This window comes from Elephas maximus, chromosome 8, assembly GCF_024166365.1.
Source record: "Elephas maximus indicus isolate mEleMax1 chromosome 8, mEleMax1 primary haplotype, whole genome shotgun sequence".
Lineage (NCBI taxonomy): Eukaryota > Metazoa > Chordata > Mammalia > Proboscidea > Elephantidae > Elephas > Elephas maximus.
In genome coordinates this window covers 11,291,526-11,306,542 of record NC_064826.1, presented here as the reverse complement: position 1 = coordinate 11,306,542, position 15,017 = coordinate 11,291,526, and the positions used below count along the sequence as shown (strand labels likewise).

The 15,017-nt window shown below is 45.6% G+C and overlaps 1 protein-coding gene across 3 annotated transcripts in view; it reads right to left on the bottom strand.

Moving 5' to 3' along the window:
- Positions 1-15,017, bottom strand: part of ATP6V0A4 (ATPase H+ transporting V0 subunit a4) — a 91,037-nt gene that overhangs the window by 38,022 nt on the left and 37,998 nt on the right. For all 3 annotated transcript variants that reach the window (XM_049894112.1, XM_049894114.1, XM_049894113.1), the window contains 6 exons: positions 12,978-13,103; positions 11,924-12,018; positions 9,851-9,977; positions 8,275-8,357; positions 7,065-7,158; positions 4,986-5,198 (listed from right to left, as the gene is read on the bottom strand). In XM_049894112.1, the coding sequence (XP_049750069.1) occupies positions 4,986-5,198; positions 7,065-7,158; positions 8,275-8,357; positions 9,851-9,977; positions 11,924-12,018; positions 12,978-13,103 (738 nt within the window). The remainder of the gene's footprint in view (positions 1-4,985; positions 5,199-7,064; positions 7,159-8,274; positions 8,358-9,850; positions 9,978-11,923; positions 12,019-12,977; positions 13,104-15,017) is intronic.

The following is a 15,017-nucleotide window of genomic DNA, read 5'->3' as shown; positions in this document are numbered from 1 at the left end:
AGGGTCCCAGACAGAGTGGGAGAAAAATGTAGAACAAAATTCAAACTCAGAAAAGACCAGTGAGAGACTAACTTGAATTGTAAACTTTCACTTAAAGCACAATTTAAAGAAAGAAAAGAAAGAAAGAAATCAAAAGGCACATTGCATTGGGCAAATCTGCCGCGAAGGACCTCTTTAAAGCATTGAAAAGCAAAGATGTCACCTTCAAGACTAAGGCGCGCCTGACTCAAGCCATGGTATTTTCGATTGCATCATATGCATTCGAAAGCCGGACAATGAATAAGGAAGACTGAAAAGAACTGAAACCTTTGAATTGAAGAATATTGAATATACCATGAACTGCCAAAAGAACGAACAAATCTGTCTTGGAAGAAGTACAACCAGAATGCTCCTTAGAAGCAAGGATGGCGAGGCTGCGTTTTACGTACTTCAAACATGTCATCAGGAGGGATCAGTTCGTGGAGAAAACACAGGGTCAGTGGAAAAAAGGAAGACTCTCAACGAGATGGATTGATACAGTGGCTGCAACAATGGGCTCAAGCATAACAATGATCGTGAGGATGGCGCAGGACCAGACAGTGTTTCCTTCTGTGGTACCTACATAGAGTTGCTACGAGTTGGATTCAACTCGACAGCACATAACAACAAGTCAAAATAGTGGAAAGATTTTCAAGTAGTATTTTTAAATCATTAAGTTATAAATAAAGTTGACTGTCTTCTACTAGATTTTTTTAGATGGAGAAACCCTGAGAGTATGGCCCCTGGACACCCTTTTAACTCAGTACTGAAGTCAGCCCTGAGGTTCACCCTTCAGCCAAAGATTAGACAGGCCCATAAAACAAACAGTCCAAACACATGCAGTTCAAGCAGGTATATAAGACTAAACAGGCACACCAGCCCAAAAGCAAAGATGAGAAGGCAGGAAACTGGACAAATGGAAATGGGAAAGTCAGGGCTGAGAAGGGGGGAGTGTGGACACATCATAGGGTTCGCAATCAAGGTCATAAAACTATTTATGTATTGTTTAATGAGAAACTGATTTGCTGTATAAACTTTCACCTAAAGTACAATAAAAAAGTAAAATAAAACACAAAACAAACAAAAAGCACTACTTTCTTTATGTTACTCTTCTGCTCAAAATCTTCAAAGGTTTCCTATTGCCTCAAGAACAAAACCAAAAAGCTTTAGTCTTGTCATCAAGGTGACTTTACAATATTGACTTAATCCTCTGTTCACACCTTCACCTGCCCCACCTTCACTGTGGAAATGAGCCAAGCTCAGCCCACTGTAAATATCCCTGCTTCTTCGCCTTTGCATTGGAACCACCCCTCAGAGCTGGAACACTCCCCTAGCCACCTCTCTTCCCCACTTTCCCAAGTCCTAATGATTCTCCAGGCTGGTCCCCTGGACCCTGCACCTCGGTGGGATTCAGCCCAGCCAAATGATGTCCACCACCAGCTGGTGAGGTCCAAAGCCCCTTCTAGGCATCAATCTTCCTACCAACCTCATGAGATGGGTATCCCAAAAGCCCCACTTTACAGAGGAGGAAACGAAGGTACAGAGGGGTTAAGTAACTTCCCCAAGGTACACAGCTGGAAGGAGAGGAGTGTATTACTCTGTTGTTATATGTCTTTTCATGAGTGTGATTATGACCTTCTCGAGGACAAGGACTGTGGCTTCCTCCTCTCTCTTTTTTTTAACATGGCTTCCAGTAGTAGACGTAAAGACTGATATAGAGGAGCCAGGAGTCAGAGTGAATTCGACAGCAACTGGTACTGGTACTGGAGTAGGTCTTGTTTGCTCATTGTTGAGGATGACAATAACAGTACCAATCCCCTCACACTTCTCCCCCTGCCCATAATCATCCTCAACCTTCCACCCTTCACCACATCTTCTGCTCCCATGGGACCTTGCATTGCTTTCTGGAGAAATACTTCAGTTACTTCAGAACTGGGTTGTTGTTAGGTGCCATCAAGTCGGTTTCGACTCATAGCAACCCTGTGTACAACAGAATGAAACATTGCTCAGTCCTGTGCCATCCTCACAATCGTTGTTATGGTTGAGCCTCACACCCCCCACCAGGTGCTGGCTCTGGGTTGGCCTGCTCCTGCTCACTGGCTACTCTCCCATGCTCAGCTCAAGGGTCACCTCCCCAGGAAGCCTCCTGCCCTTCCAAGTCAGGGTCAAGTGCTCCGTCTAAGTACCCCATCTAGTCAGTGCACAGATGGTGATGTGGGAGTGCTTTAGTGTGTGCGGGTGATGAGGAACACTGGATTCAAATCCTGACTCTTAGGTGTGGGACTGAGATCATGTTCTACTCCCTGTGCCCCAGGGTCCTCATCTGTCCCGAAGGGATAAAGATGGCACTGGCCTCCCAGTCATGCTACCTCTAGGACTTTACTTTCTGACTCCCCTTCCCCACCTCCCAGCCCCATCTTCCCATGGCATTCAGGGGAGCCTGCTCAATGCCATCTGGTCAGAGGGGCCTCCTCTGGTGACAGCCCCCACTCCTCGCCTGCCCCCACCCATTGCTGCTCAATGCCATGTTCATCATGGACACACTGTCCACCTCCCTTTCTAGGAAGCTGATCAGGCGGGGCCACGGCCTGTAGGCAGTCCCATTCGGTTCAAGGGGTACAGTGAACACCATCCACGAGATGGATGGAGAAAGCTGTGAGAATCAAACAAGGTCAGGATCCCAGTGCCAAGCCCAGCGGCTGGCCCAGAACGAGCAGTAAACAAGCAGTCTACATGTCTGATCACCGTAACAGGCCTGGTGGTGGTCTTCCTAGTGGTGACCTCACTGGGGGTCTGCAGCCACACCAGCAGAGGGCTGGCACACTGTGCTCAGTGCCCTTGCTGAAGATGAGAGAAGTGTTGGAGTGTGTCTATGGTGTGTTTACCTGAGCCCTGTGATCCTGCAAAACATTGAAGGTTGAGAAATCTCCCACCCTTTTGTGTTCCAGAAAACGGCTCAGGGCAAAGAGCCCCCTTTTCCGTAGGACTTAGATAAGACTCGTGATGCCTCTTGTTCACCATAACAAGGCCAGACACAGACCTTTCAAATTCCCATTCTTGGCCTCCTAGATGATTAGCTGAACTGCTTGTCTCCACTGATCAATCAGAGCAAAATGCTTGTCAACCAGACTTTACAGAAGCTTCTTTTCTTCCCCCAAGTCCTTGAACTGTGGCCCACCCCAGCCTGCGCCAGCACACAGTCCCTCCTTAAGGGTGAGACAGTTGGCCTCAGTGTAGAACATTCTGTTTTATTATCTGATCACATCAATCTCTCACCCCACTCCTGACAGCTGGTTCTGCCCAGTCTTGTTTATTCTCATTTCTGTAACAGAAAAATCCTTCTTCCCTAACTCTTTGTTATGGATTGAGTTGTGTACCCTCCAAAATGTGTCAATTTGGTTAGACCATGATTCCCAGTATTGTGTGATTGTCCACAATTTTGTCATCTGATGTGATTTTCCAATGTGTCATAAATCCTATCTCAATGATGTTAATGAGGCAGGATTAGAGGCAGTTACATTGAGGTAGAATGCAATCTACCAGATTAGGTTGTTCTTGAGTCAGTCTCTTTTGAGATATAAAAGAGAGAAGACAGGAGAGAGGAGAGGGACCTCATACCCCCAAGAAAGTACTGCCAGGAGCAGTTTGTTGTTTGAACCCAGGGTCCCTGAGCAGAGAAGCACCTAGACCAGGGGAAGAATGATGAAAAAGACCTTCCTCCAGAGCCAGCAAAGAGGGAAAGCCTTCCCCTGGAGCTGATGCCCTGAGTTTAGACTTCTAGCCTCCTAGACTGAGAGAATGAATTTCGGTTCATTAAAGCCATCCACTTGTGGTATTTCTGTTATAGCAGCACTAGATAGCTAAGACACTCTTGCAGATTTCTGAGATGGAAGCATTCTCCCTGTTGCAGTAGTCTTTCCTTTTGAATAAAGCCTCTCTCCATCTAAGTCTGGATTTGTTTTTATTTCATAAGTTGTCAACTACTGAGAAACAAAGGAGCTTCTATTATGTAAACGTTACGGATTGAATTGTGTCCCCCCAAAAGTAATGTGGAAGTTTTAACCCCTGTACCTGTAAATATGGAGCACTGAGGGTGTTTTTGTGTTTTTTTTGAGGGTGTAGTGGTTAAGAGCTCAGCTGCTAAACAAAAGGCCGGCAGTTCAAATCCACCAGCTATTCCTTGAAAACCCTATGGGGCAGTTCTCCTCTGTCCTATAGGGTCACTGAGAGTCTAAATCGACTAATGGCAACAGGTTTGCTTTTTGTTGTTGTGGTTTCTTCACCTGTAAATATGATCCTGATTGGGAATTCTGGTTTCCTTTCATTATGTTAATGAGTTCATACCAGAATAGGGTAGGTCCAAAACTCAGCCCCTTCTGAGTGATCTCTTATAGAAAGAGCAGAATAGACACCCACAGACGGGGAAGACAGGCACCATGTAAGAACCTGTCTACAAGCAAAGGAACGCCAAGGATCGCCGGCAGACACCAGAAACTAGGAGAGAGGCCCACAGAAGGAATTTTAGCCTCCAGATCTGTGAGAAAATAAATCCCTGTTGTTTAAAGCCACCCTCTTGTGGCATTTTGTTATGGCAGCACTAGGTAACCAAGACAGTGCCCTAAACCAGTTACCATCAAGTTGACTCCAATTCACGGGGAGCCCATGTGTATCAGAGTAGAACTGTGCTCTGTACGGTTTTCAATGGCTGGTTTCTCAGAAATAGATTGCCAGGCCTTTCTTCTGAGGCACCTCTGGGTGGAGTCCAACTGCCAACTTTTCGGTTAGCAGCCAGGCATTAACCACTTGCACCGACCAGGGACTCCACAGTGCCCCAGCACTGGGTTAAGAACTGAAGACACAAAGACGAATCCTACCACCAAGTCACTCACAACGTTCATCTGACTCAGCAGGCCTGCCGGCTCCCAGGTGTAGGGGGGCTGACAAGGCAAGCTTCCCCCACCACTCACCGTGCCCTGCTCTAAGGCCCTCTGGATGCGCGCGGTATCCGCCACCGGAAACCAGACCTCAGCGATGAGGCACTGCTGGGTGACGTCGATGTTGCACAGGTTCAGGGTGTGGTAAATGGCCTTCATCTTCTGCACCTGGATGGCCCACGAGTGCCAGTTGGCAGCCACCTCCTGCAGCAGGCGTTGGCGGTGGGACTCCGTTTGGGTGATCACCTAGCAAGGCCCAGGAGAAACAACACACAGAGAAACAGGGAGTGTGTGGCCATGTTTGCAACAATGTGGTGAAAACGGAGGCATGGCAACTTCAGCAGTGCCCTCGCTCTGGGCTCCCCGCTCTGGGGCAGCTCTAGTCTGGCAGTTAAGTCTGAGGAGCAATTCATCCCCCTACTAGAGGTTAACCCCTCGGGCAAAGATCGTACCTTCCTCATAACCAGGAACCGTGGCTGTGGAGTCAGCTCAGACTCCTGACAACCCCGTGAGTGTCAGAGTAGAGCTGGGCTTCACAGGGTTTTCAGTGACTGATTTCTCAGAAGCAGATCACCAGGCCTTTCTTCCAAGGTGCTTCTGGGTAGACTCAAACCTCTAACTTTTCAGTTAGCAGCCAAGCTCGTTAAACACTGGCACCGCCCGAGGACTCCAAATTCCTCATTGTCTCACCAAAATGCTTCACGTACATAACCCCTCCAATATATGGTAAATGAGTGAATGAAGGAAGGAATGAATGGCTGACTTGGCCCACAGAGAATTTATTTAATGGAGGTTGATATTATGTTATGGGGACCAAACAATTAGAGTAAGCTCACCCAGTAACATTTACACAGGGCTGCCCAAGTCATAGTCAACATAACCGTAAGTTTAACATAATTTGTTTTCCATCCTCCTCATGAAGTTTTTAAAAACCCAAACCTGGGGAATTTGGATAAAAGAACTTCAAGGGTAATTGGTTCAGGGAAATAAAGTCTTCTTGACAGGAGACAAGGAAGGGGGAGGATTAAATAATGAAATTAAATACATATATCCTGTGGAGGTAAAGATATCTGTCAGCCTGAGAGTTTTTAAACGCACACATTCACACCTAATTTCCAAACCAGCTCACTGAGGATCTAGAACTTTGCTGACCTACATGGTAGCCACATGCTAAATTTAAATTAAATAAAATTTAAAAGTCAGTCCCTCAGTCACAGTAGCCATGTGTCAAGTGCTCCATAGCCACGTGCGGGCATGGCTACCATATTGGATGGAGCAGGTTACACAACATTGCTGTGACCACAGAAAGTTCTATAAAACAGTACTGAATATACAATTTGAAGTAGGCCCAGCTCCTTTTAGCAATGACTTTCAAAGCTGCTGTGTATTAAAGTGTTCTAATCATTTTTTTTTTTTAATCATAAGAGTGTTACCTGCCACCCTGAATGACTATGACAAGAAGACTTTACACGAAGACATGAATTTGGGGTGTCTTCCATCGCATGGTGGAATCACACCCATTATTTTTTACAAGAGTAATTGCTCAGCTCAAATGACTGGGCGGTTCAGTGGAAAAGGAATTGGTCAAGCTGGTTGTGCAATTAAATTGGCCAGTTAGTTGTCTCAGGGATGCGGCTGAGGCCCAGGCTGTCAATAAGGGCTTCCTTTGACCAGACGGGAGCCCTGGTCCCAGTGGTCAAGAACTTGACTGCTAGCCAAAAGATCGGCAGTTCGAATCCACCAGCCACTTCCTGGAAACCTTATGGGGTAGTTCTACTCTGCCCTATAGGTTCACTGAGTCGGAATCGACTTGATAGCAACAGGTTTGGTTTTGGTTTTGGCCGGATGAGGGTGGCCACCTGGAGGCTGATTAAGGCTGTGGTAAGTCTAAGCCTAGGCAAAAAAAGCATGACTGAAGTGAGGAAACATCACTGCGACTTCCAGCTCATTGAACACGGAAACCTCTGGAGCAGCAGCTGGAAAAGACAGCAGCCTTCCAGCCACCTTCCAGCACAGGCTGAGGGGACTTCCTTGGAAAGGGCAGAGGGAGTCCCCCTGCAGCCCCCACCCCAATCATGCCCCAGCCCCAGCAGGACAGGACTTCACACTCACAATGTTTAAGTCTTCCAGCCTCGTGTTGACCTCAGCCAGCACCCCTCTGCGCTCCGCAGCAGGCTCTGGACAGGGGTATATGGTGGCTCGAAACCTGTGTTTGATACATACCCAAGGCCACATGTGAGTTATCCTGAAAAGAGTCCTGCACCCCTTTTCTACTAAGCCATCAGGTGCTGACTTCAGGGGGATGGCAGCCTTCTAGAACAACCGCCTCCTTGGTAATGAGCAAGTGAGCCCCAGTCATAAGAATTCCTAATGATTCACTCAAATGTTACTTAAATCTGTCATATGAATGAGCTTCACTCAAACCAGAAAACCTGTGAGCTATTACATAAAGAAGACTGCAGGCTTGTCTTGTCTCTTCTTTCACCCAGAATTCATCCTTGTAATAGTGTCCATCTTTACTGAGCCATTTCTGCCTACAAGGGGCTGGATATGAGGCCATTCTGTAACCTCAGAAAGAACTCAGCCACGCATTTGCCTATTCTTTAGCCACTGATGTGTCAGGGGCCCTGGTGGTGCAGTGGTTAAGTGCTTGGCTACCAGCCAAAAAGATGGTTCAAACCCACCAGCCATTCCAGGGGACAAAGTTGTGGCAGCCTGCTTCCGTAAAGACGACAGCCTTGGAAACATGATGGGGCAGTTCTACACTGTCCTGGAGGCTCCCTGTGAGTCAGAATCAACTCAAAAGCACTGGGTTTGGTTTTTCCGTTTTGGTTTGGTTTGGTTAGCCACTGATAAGGGGTTTCATTGTTGTTAGTTCTGACTCATGTCGGCCCGGCCCCAGGTGTGTCAGAGTAGAACTGCTTCATAGGGCTTTCAAGCCTGTCACTTTCAGAAGCAGATGGCCAGTTCTTTCTTTCAAAGACCCTCTGGTGGGTTCAAACCAGCAACCTCTCAGCTAGTAGTCAAGCATTTAACTGTGGCACCCACCTGGGTGGACTCCAATGACTCCAATAAGGGGCATGAGAGGGAATAAACAGAAAGGGTCAAAATGCCTACCTCCAGTTACCTTTACAGGTGTTTACTCAAGTTCTCTCCGGTCTAGTCCCTCAGGTACTAAAAGTCAGCTGCGCTTTCAGCACTACCTTGTCAAATGTGGGGGAGTGATCCTAAAATCCTAACTGGTCGAAGAGACCCCAGCCAGGTGTGTTTGGCATCCAATCCCGACCCAAATGCTGACAGGACTGCCAACAGCCCCTCTTACCCATCACAGATCTTCCTGATTTTCTGCCTCAGCTGCTCTCCTTGGTAAAATATGATGAATATATTCTTTTTGATTTCTTCTTTCTGGAAAATCAGAACAAGTTGAAAACAATAATTTTCTGTCTAGTTAGAATACAATAGGGAAAAAAGTACAGTCTTGTTTTTAAGTTTCACAAACATAACATAAAATTGGAAAAATTCAACTTCCCCCCAGTTCACTCTGGCTCATAGTTTATTACAGTTGGTGGCGAGTCCAAGGACGGCGACTGTACAGGGCCTCAGGGAGGCCACTAAAAAAACCAAACCAAGCCAGTTGCCGTTGTGTCAGTTCTGACTCAGGTTGTGTCAGAATTTAACTGTGTGTTGGAGAACTGTGTTCCGTAGGGTTTTCAAGGCTGTGACCTTTGGGAAGTATATCACCAGGCTTTCTTCTGAGGTGCCCCTGGGTGGACTCAAACCACCAACCTTAAGGTTAGCAGCTGAGTACCTTAACAGTTTGCACCACCCCTAAATCCTTGTCATTCCAGGTGTGTGGTCTGTTGACTGGTAGCACAGCGTCACCTGGGAGCTTGTTAGAAATGTAGACCCTCAGCATGTACCCCAGAGCCCCTGAGTCAGAATCAGCATTGAACAAGGTCCCCAGGTGGCTCGTGAGCACTAAAGCTGGAGAAGCTCTGGCCTAAACTGGTCACTTGTTCTTCATAATGACAACACGCTGTCCTCTAGTGGTAAACTGAGTTTCGTGGGGGAACGAACCAATTGTGAGGTGGTAGCATGGCGTAGTAGTTAAGAGTTTGGCTGCTATCCAGAAGGCTGGCAGTTCAAATCCACCAGCTCCTCCTTGGAAACCCTATGGGGTAGTTCTACTCTGTCCTACAGGGTCACTATGAGTCCGAATCGACTTGATGGCAATGGATTTTTATATATATATATATATATATATATATTTTATATATATGTTTTTTGGGGGCGGGGAGGAGCAAGAGTCAGAAGGAGACCTGGTGGTGCGTTGGTTAAGAGCTCAGCTGTTAACCAAAAGGTCAGTGGCTTGAAACTACCAGCCACTCCGGGAGAAAGGTGTGGCACTCTGCTCCCGTAAAGATCACAGCCTTGGGAACCCTATGGGACAGTTCTGCTTTGTACTATGGGGTCACTATGAGTCAGAATCAACATGATGGCAATGGGTTAGCAAGAGTCAGTCCTTGAAACGGTTAAGCTAACTACCCAAAAGGTTGGCACTTGGAACCGACCCAGCTGCTGGTCGGGGGAAAAAGGCCTGGCAATCTGCTCCCATAAAGATCACAGCCTAGGAAACCCTATGGGGCAGTTCTACCCGTCACAAGTGGTCGATATGAGTTGAAACGACTCCATGCCAACAACAAGCAAGAGTCAGCCCTCAAATCAACTTTCAAATGTGAAAGAGGGAGAGAGAGAGAAGGCAGGAAAGGAAGGAGGGACAAAAAGAAGGGAAACAGATATTAGCATCCCAGGACTAGAGCCTGCGTTTGGGAGGAGAACAAAGCCCTGTGGTGAGGACTCTAGGAGACTGACAGTCTTCTGCAGCCGGAGATACCCACGGTGATGGGCTCCTCCAGGGACACGTCCATCTCAGTGAACTTCAGGTAGATGTTTCCTCGACAAACACGCCACATCAGCCTCTCGAAGGCGGCCATCCTCTCCCTGTCTATCACACCGGTGGTGAACCTGGGGGTCACAAGAGATAACTGCTGAGGAACTGAGGTGGATGCAGAGAAGGCCATGCAGGACAAAGGACGTGCAGCCCTAAACCCAGGGGCACTCCGCTTTGCAAGGAGGAAGTAACTGGAGACCACTCTACCCAGACCAGAGGATTCCTGAGGGGCCACCACCGGCCACCTCACGCCCCAGCCCAAATTGCCACAGCTCTCTCTGATCTCATGTTTCCTTTGAGATTTCCTGGATCGTGTAATCACCCCAATACAACACATACACTTATTTGCAATTAAAGATATGATAGACCATCACAGCATTGTAGCTAAAGGAAGCAAAGTTTTAAAAATCTTCAACGACAGTCTCCGAGCATTTGCGCAAACACACGCATTGACTTCTTCTGTCCATCTCTGCTTTCCCCACCATCCAGTTCCCTGGATGAGTTCTGACCCAAACTTCTCACAGTAACCTTAAAAGGGGTGCCGTCATTGGCCTGTAACTTTAAATGTATGTTCACCAGATATTACCTTCTGAACACATTTTTTTTATTAATATGTTTTTTCTTTCTATTTCTAATTCAATGCCCCATGTATGGCACATTTAATATCTATTAAATGAAAAATGAGAATTCCCAAACTCTCACCTTTCAGAAACACTTTAAGATTAACCAGTGTTAACTTGGACATTGAACGGAATCCCATTATTTTGAATCAACAGTATTTTTACGGGGATAAGCACACCATATTCCTGCTACTTGTTGATGATTTGAGTATATAACGATCCCATTTCTATTTACATTTAAAAATTCAAACTCCAAATATAGTTTATTATCAAAGTAGTATTTTAAAGACAAGGAAAAAACAAATCCCACAAGCCTTGTTCCAAAGCTAGGGAAGAGTTGAGAACGCTCATCTAAACATTTCTCCCATATCTTTCCCATGTAGGGGCAATACAAACATCGTACTCCTCAGGCTCAAGAACATCCAGTATCCTCATTAACAAGAAGCTAGCACTACCTCTAGCCCCACCAGAACTTCTCAGGTTACAACTGAGTTTATTACCGTGTGTTATTGTTAGGTTTGGGTGAGTCAGCCTCTGATTCATGGCAACCCTATGCACAATGAGATTTGGCCATTGTGCTCCATACAGTTCTCGTTGCCTGATTTTTAGTAGCAGACTTTCAGGCCTTTCTTCCTAGTGCTTTTTAGCCTAGAAGCTGCACTGAACCCTGTTCAGCATCATAGCAACACACAAGCCTCTGATGACAGATGGGTGGTGGCTATACATGAAGTACAGTGGCTGTGAACCTAACCCAGGTTTCCTGCATGGAAAGCCAGAATTCTGTCGCTAAACTTCCACTGTTCCTTGTTGCTGTGTGGTGGCCTTATATTCACGTGACATAGGCCTGGTTCTAGTGGCTATTTGTTCACCCAAATCATTCGCTCAATAGGAAGTCTACCAGGTGCCAGACTTGGAGCTGAGGACCAGGGATGTCAATATGCAACTATGAGAGCACAAAGTTAGATTGCTACGGATTGAATTACCCCCAAAATATACGTTGAAACCCTAACCCCTGTACCTACCTGTGACCATGACCCTGTTTGGAAAGAGAGCTTTTCCTTTTGTTATGTTAATGCGGTTATACCAGAGTGAGGTGGGTCCTAACTAAACTTAACCCCTTCTGAATGATGTCTTCTAAAAAGAGAAAAGAGACCCAGAGGCACACACACAAGGGAAAGACAGACGCCACGTGAGGCAGATGGATCTACAAGCCCAGGGACATCAACGGTTATCGGCAGCTACTACAAGCTGAAAGAGATGAAGAACTTCCCCCTAGAACCACACCCTGAATTCAGACTCAAACTTTCCAGAACTGTGAGAAAAGAAATTTCTGTTTTTTAAAGCCACTCACTGTGGCATTTTTGTTACAGCAGCTATAAGTAACGAAGACATGCACTAACCCCAGCTTCCCAGGCATCGCTGCAGGTGAAGTTTGCAACTCCAGGAGATTCGAGGTGTCTTCCATAAAGAAATCATCTGCTAGGTTGGTTTCAGCCTGGAAATCAAAGCACCACCGCTTTCATGCACGTGGACTTAGGCTACCTGAAAAGCACCCACACCTCAAGATCTTGCCTGTTTTGAAGAAGCTTTGACTTTCCACAAGTAGCTAAGAGGCTGCAAAAAGCAGGGTGCGCCTTGACCAAGCAGAAAGCATCCTTATCTCTTCTTACAAAAGTCTGCCCAAGGAGAACAGTGGGATACAGACCCCAAATTCTCATAAAAAGACCAGACTTAATGGTCTGACTGAGACTAGAAGAATCCCGGCGGTCATGGTCCCCAAACCTTCTGTTGGCCCAGGGCAGGAACCATTCCCAAAGACAACTCATCAGACATGGAAGGGACTGGACAATGGGTTGGAGAGAGATGCTAATGAGGAGTGAGCTGCTTGTATCGGGTGGACACTTGAGACTGTGTTGGCATCTCCTGTCTGGAGGGGAGATGGGAGGGTTGAGAGGGTTAGAAACTGGCAAAATGGTCACGAAAGGAGAGACTGGAAGGAGGGAGCGGGCTGACTCATTAGGGGGAGAGTAAATGGGAGTATGGAGTAAGGTGTATATAAGTTTATATGTGAGAGAGACTGACTTGATTTGTAAACTTTCATTTAAAGCACAATAAAAATTATTTAAAAAAAAAAAAGAGAAAAAAAATGCATGAATATGTAATAAACTTGTCCAAGAGGTGATTCCAAAAAAAAAAAATGTCTGCCCAAACTGGCCGCTCTGCACCATTCCGACCTCCCTCTCTGTTCGAGCTGTTTCAAGCACATGCTTTCGATTCCCCGAGCCCCTCAGCTACTCCTCCTGCAATACTCTCCCCCTCAGCAGTGGCCTAGCCACAGGACAGAAACTGAAAAACTAGTTCATATTCCAAGCCAGTCTGTTTTCAATAGGAACTTTTGAGGCTCTAGGAAATGGCTCTCTTCATTAAAAAAAAAAGCAGCCCCCAAATAATGACCTCAAAGAAGTCCTGGGTTTTCTTCAGGAGATGTTTGAATTCCATCAGTTGTAGGAAGTTTTTCTTCAAATCTTGCTGGTTGTGGTTGGTTTCCTGCAACTCCCTTTCTAATTTTTCCAGAATAATCTACACAGGAGAGAGAAAAAGGTAAGCCAGGCAGAAAGTTCGATGACATTCTTACCATATGTTAGCCCCAACAAATAACTAAAAATCAAATTATTCAGTTCGCCATAATGTAGCTTAAAGTTGAGCGACCCGTTCAGTCAATCTGATCATAGAGGGACAACTCAGAGCCACCACACACTCTTTCTAGGGCTCCATCGCCAACTGGGGAGGATCAGAGAACACGTAGGGTGGGGTGGGGGGCGAAAGGCAGCTTTTTGGAGAAGTGGAAGCAATTCAGAAAGCCACATATCACATGTCTCTCCTCTAGACAGGAAAGATACAGAGGGAATTTACATGTTGAGAACGCCTTCTGCCCAAACACATTGCAATGATGGATAAAATATAAAAAGAGAAACACAGCATCACCCTCAAACCACCACCACCAACTCTGAGCCACAGTCTGGAGACTCAGATTAGACCAGTGACAAAGGGTGACACAGCAAGAAGACAAAGCTGAAAACACAACTCTTCTTTCCAGAAGGAGCGGACAAACAGGACTGAAAAAAACCCATTGCCATCGAGTCAATTCCGACTCATAGTGACCCAAAGGACAGGGTAGAACTGCCCCGTAGGGTTTCCAAGGAGTGGCTGGTGGATTCGAAATCGCCAACTTTTGGTTAGAGCTGAGCTCTTAACCACTATGCCATGAGAGCTCTGCAAACAAGACCAGGCCTGTGAAATCTAACGGTAAGAAAAATCGCCAGTGGATGCTTGTACGCACGATGAATGTAACTGGCGTTGCCGCAAGACTGCTGAATCTGCAAATGTTTTCTTATATATATATTTCACCACCTTTTGAAACTGACTGAAAAAAGGAAAATCATCAGCAACATCACCAATCGGAATGCAAAATCATATCCGGCAAAATTATTTTTACAGAATAGTCGGGAAAAGATTTTAGCTTTTTAGAATGTTTAAAGAGATACATGAAGGCTTTACTAAAAAGAAAAATGAATTATGAAACAAACATACTAAAATGAAAGAACACGTAGATATAAAAAGAGACTATTCAGAAATCTTGGAAACATAAAATATAGTTATTGAAATGGAAATGAGATCAACCATACTGGACACAATTTGTGAATGCAATACTGAAATTTAAAGGAAAAAATTTTAATATAAAAAATAATTTATCCAAAGTTTCATCAATAATAGACATGATTAATATAATTGCTATCACTAAATCGTACTCCTGAAAAATGTTGAAATGGCAAATGCTGTGTTATATACATTTTTATAACAACAAACAAATAATAGAGTAGATACAGTGTGGTCTATAAAAGGAATAAAAATGAATTAATTTCGGAATCATGCAACAGTACATTGTTCTTGTTAGGTGCCACAGAATGGATTCCAACTCATAGCAACCCCGTGGGACAGAGTTAGGGAAGCAGACTCCCACATCTTTCTCCCTCGGAGCCGCTGGCGATTTCGAACCACTGAGCTTTCAGTTAGCAGCTGAGCACATTCACATTGTGCCACCAGGGCTCCAAGAACACCGTAAACCAAAGCCATTGCCATCGAGTCTATTCCAACTCGTAGCGGCCCTAAGGGGAGAGTAGAACTGCCCCATAGGATTTCCAAGGAGTGGCTGGTGGATTCAAACTGCTGACCTTTTGGTTAGCAGACATAGCTCTGAACCACTATGCCACCAGTGTTCCAAAGAACACCATACCCGCCTTTTATCTTACAGTGGGTAATGGGCATCTGGTGTTTGCTATATTATTCTTTACACCTTACACATGTTTTATAAAAATTCTGCTATATCCATTCAACATTTAATAAAAGCAATTAAAAACAAATCCGTACTTAAACACATGGTCGTGAAACTATAGAACAAAGACAAAACTTTGATGTCTATCAGGAAAAAAAGAC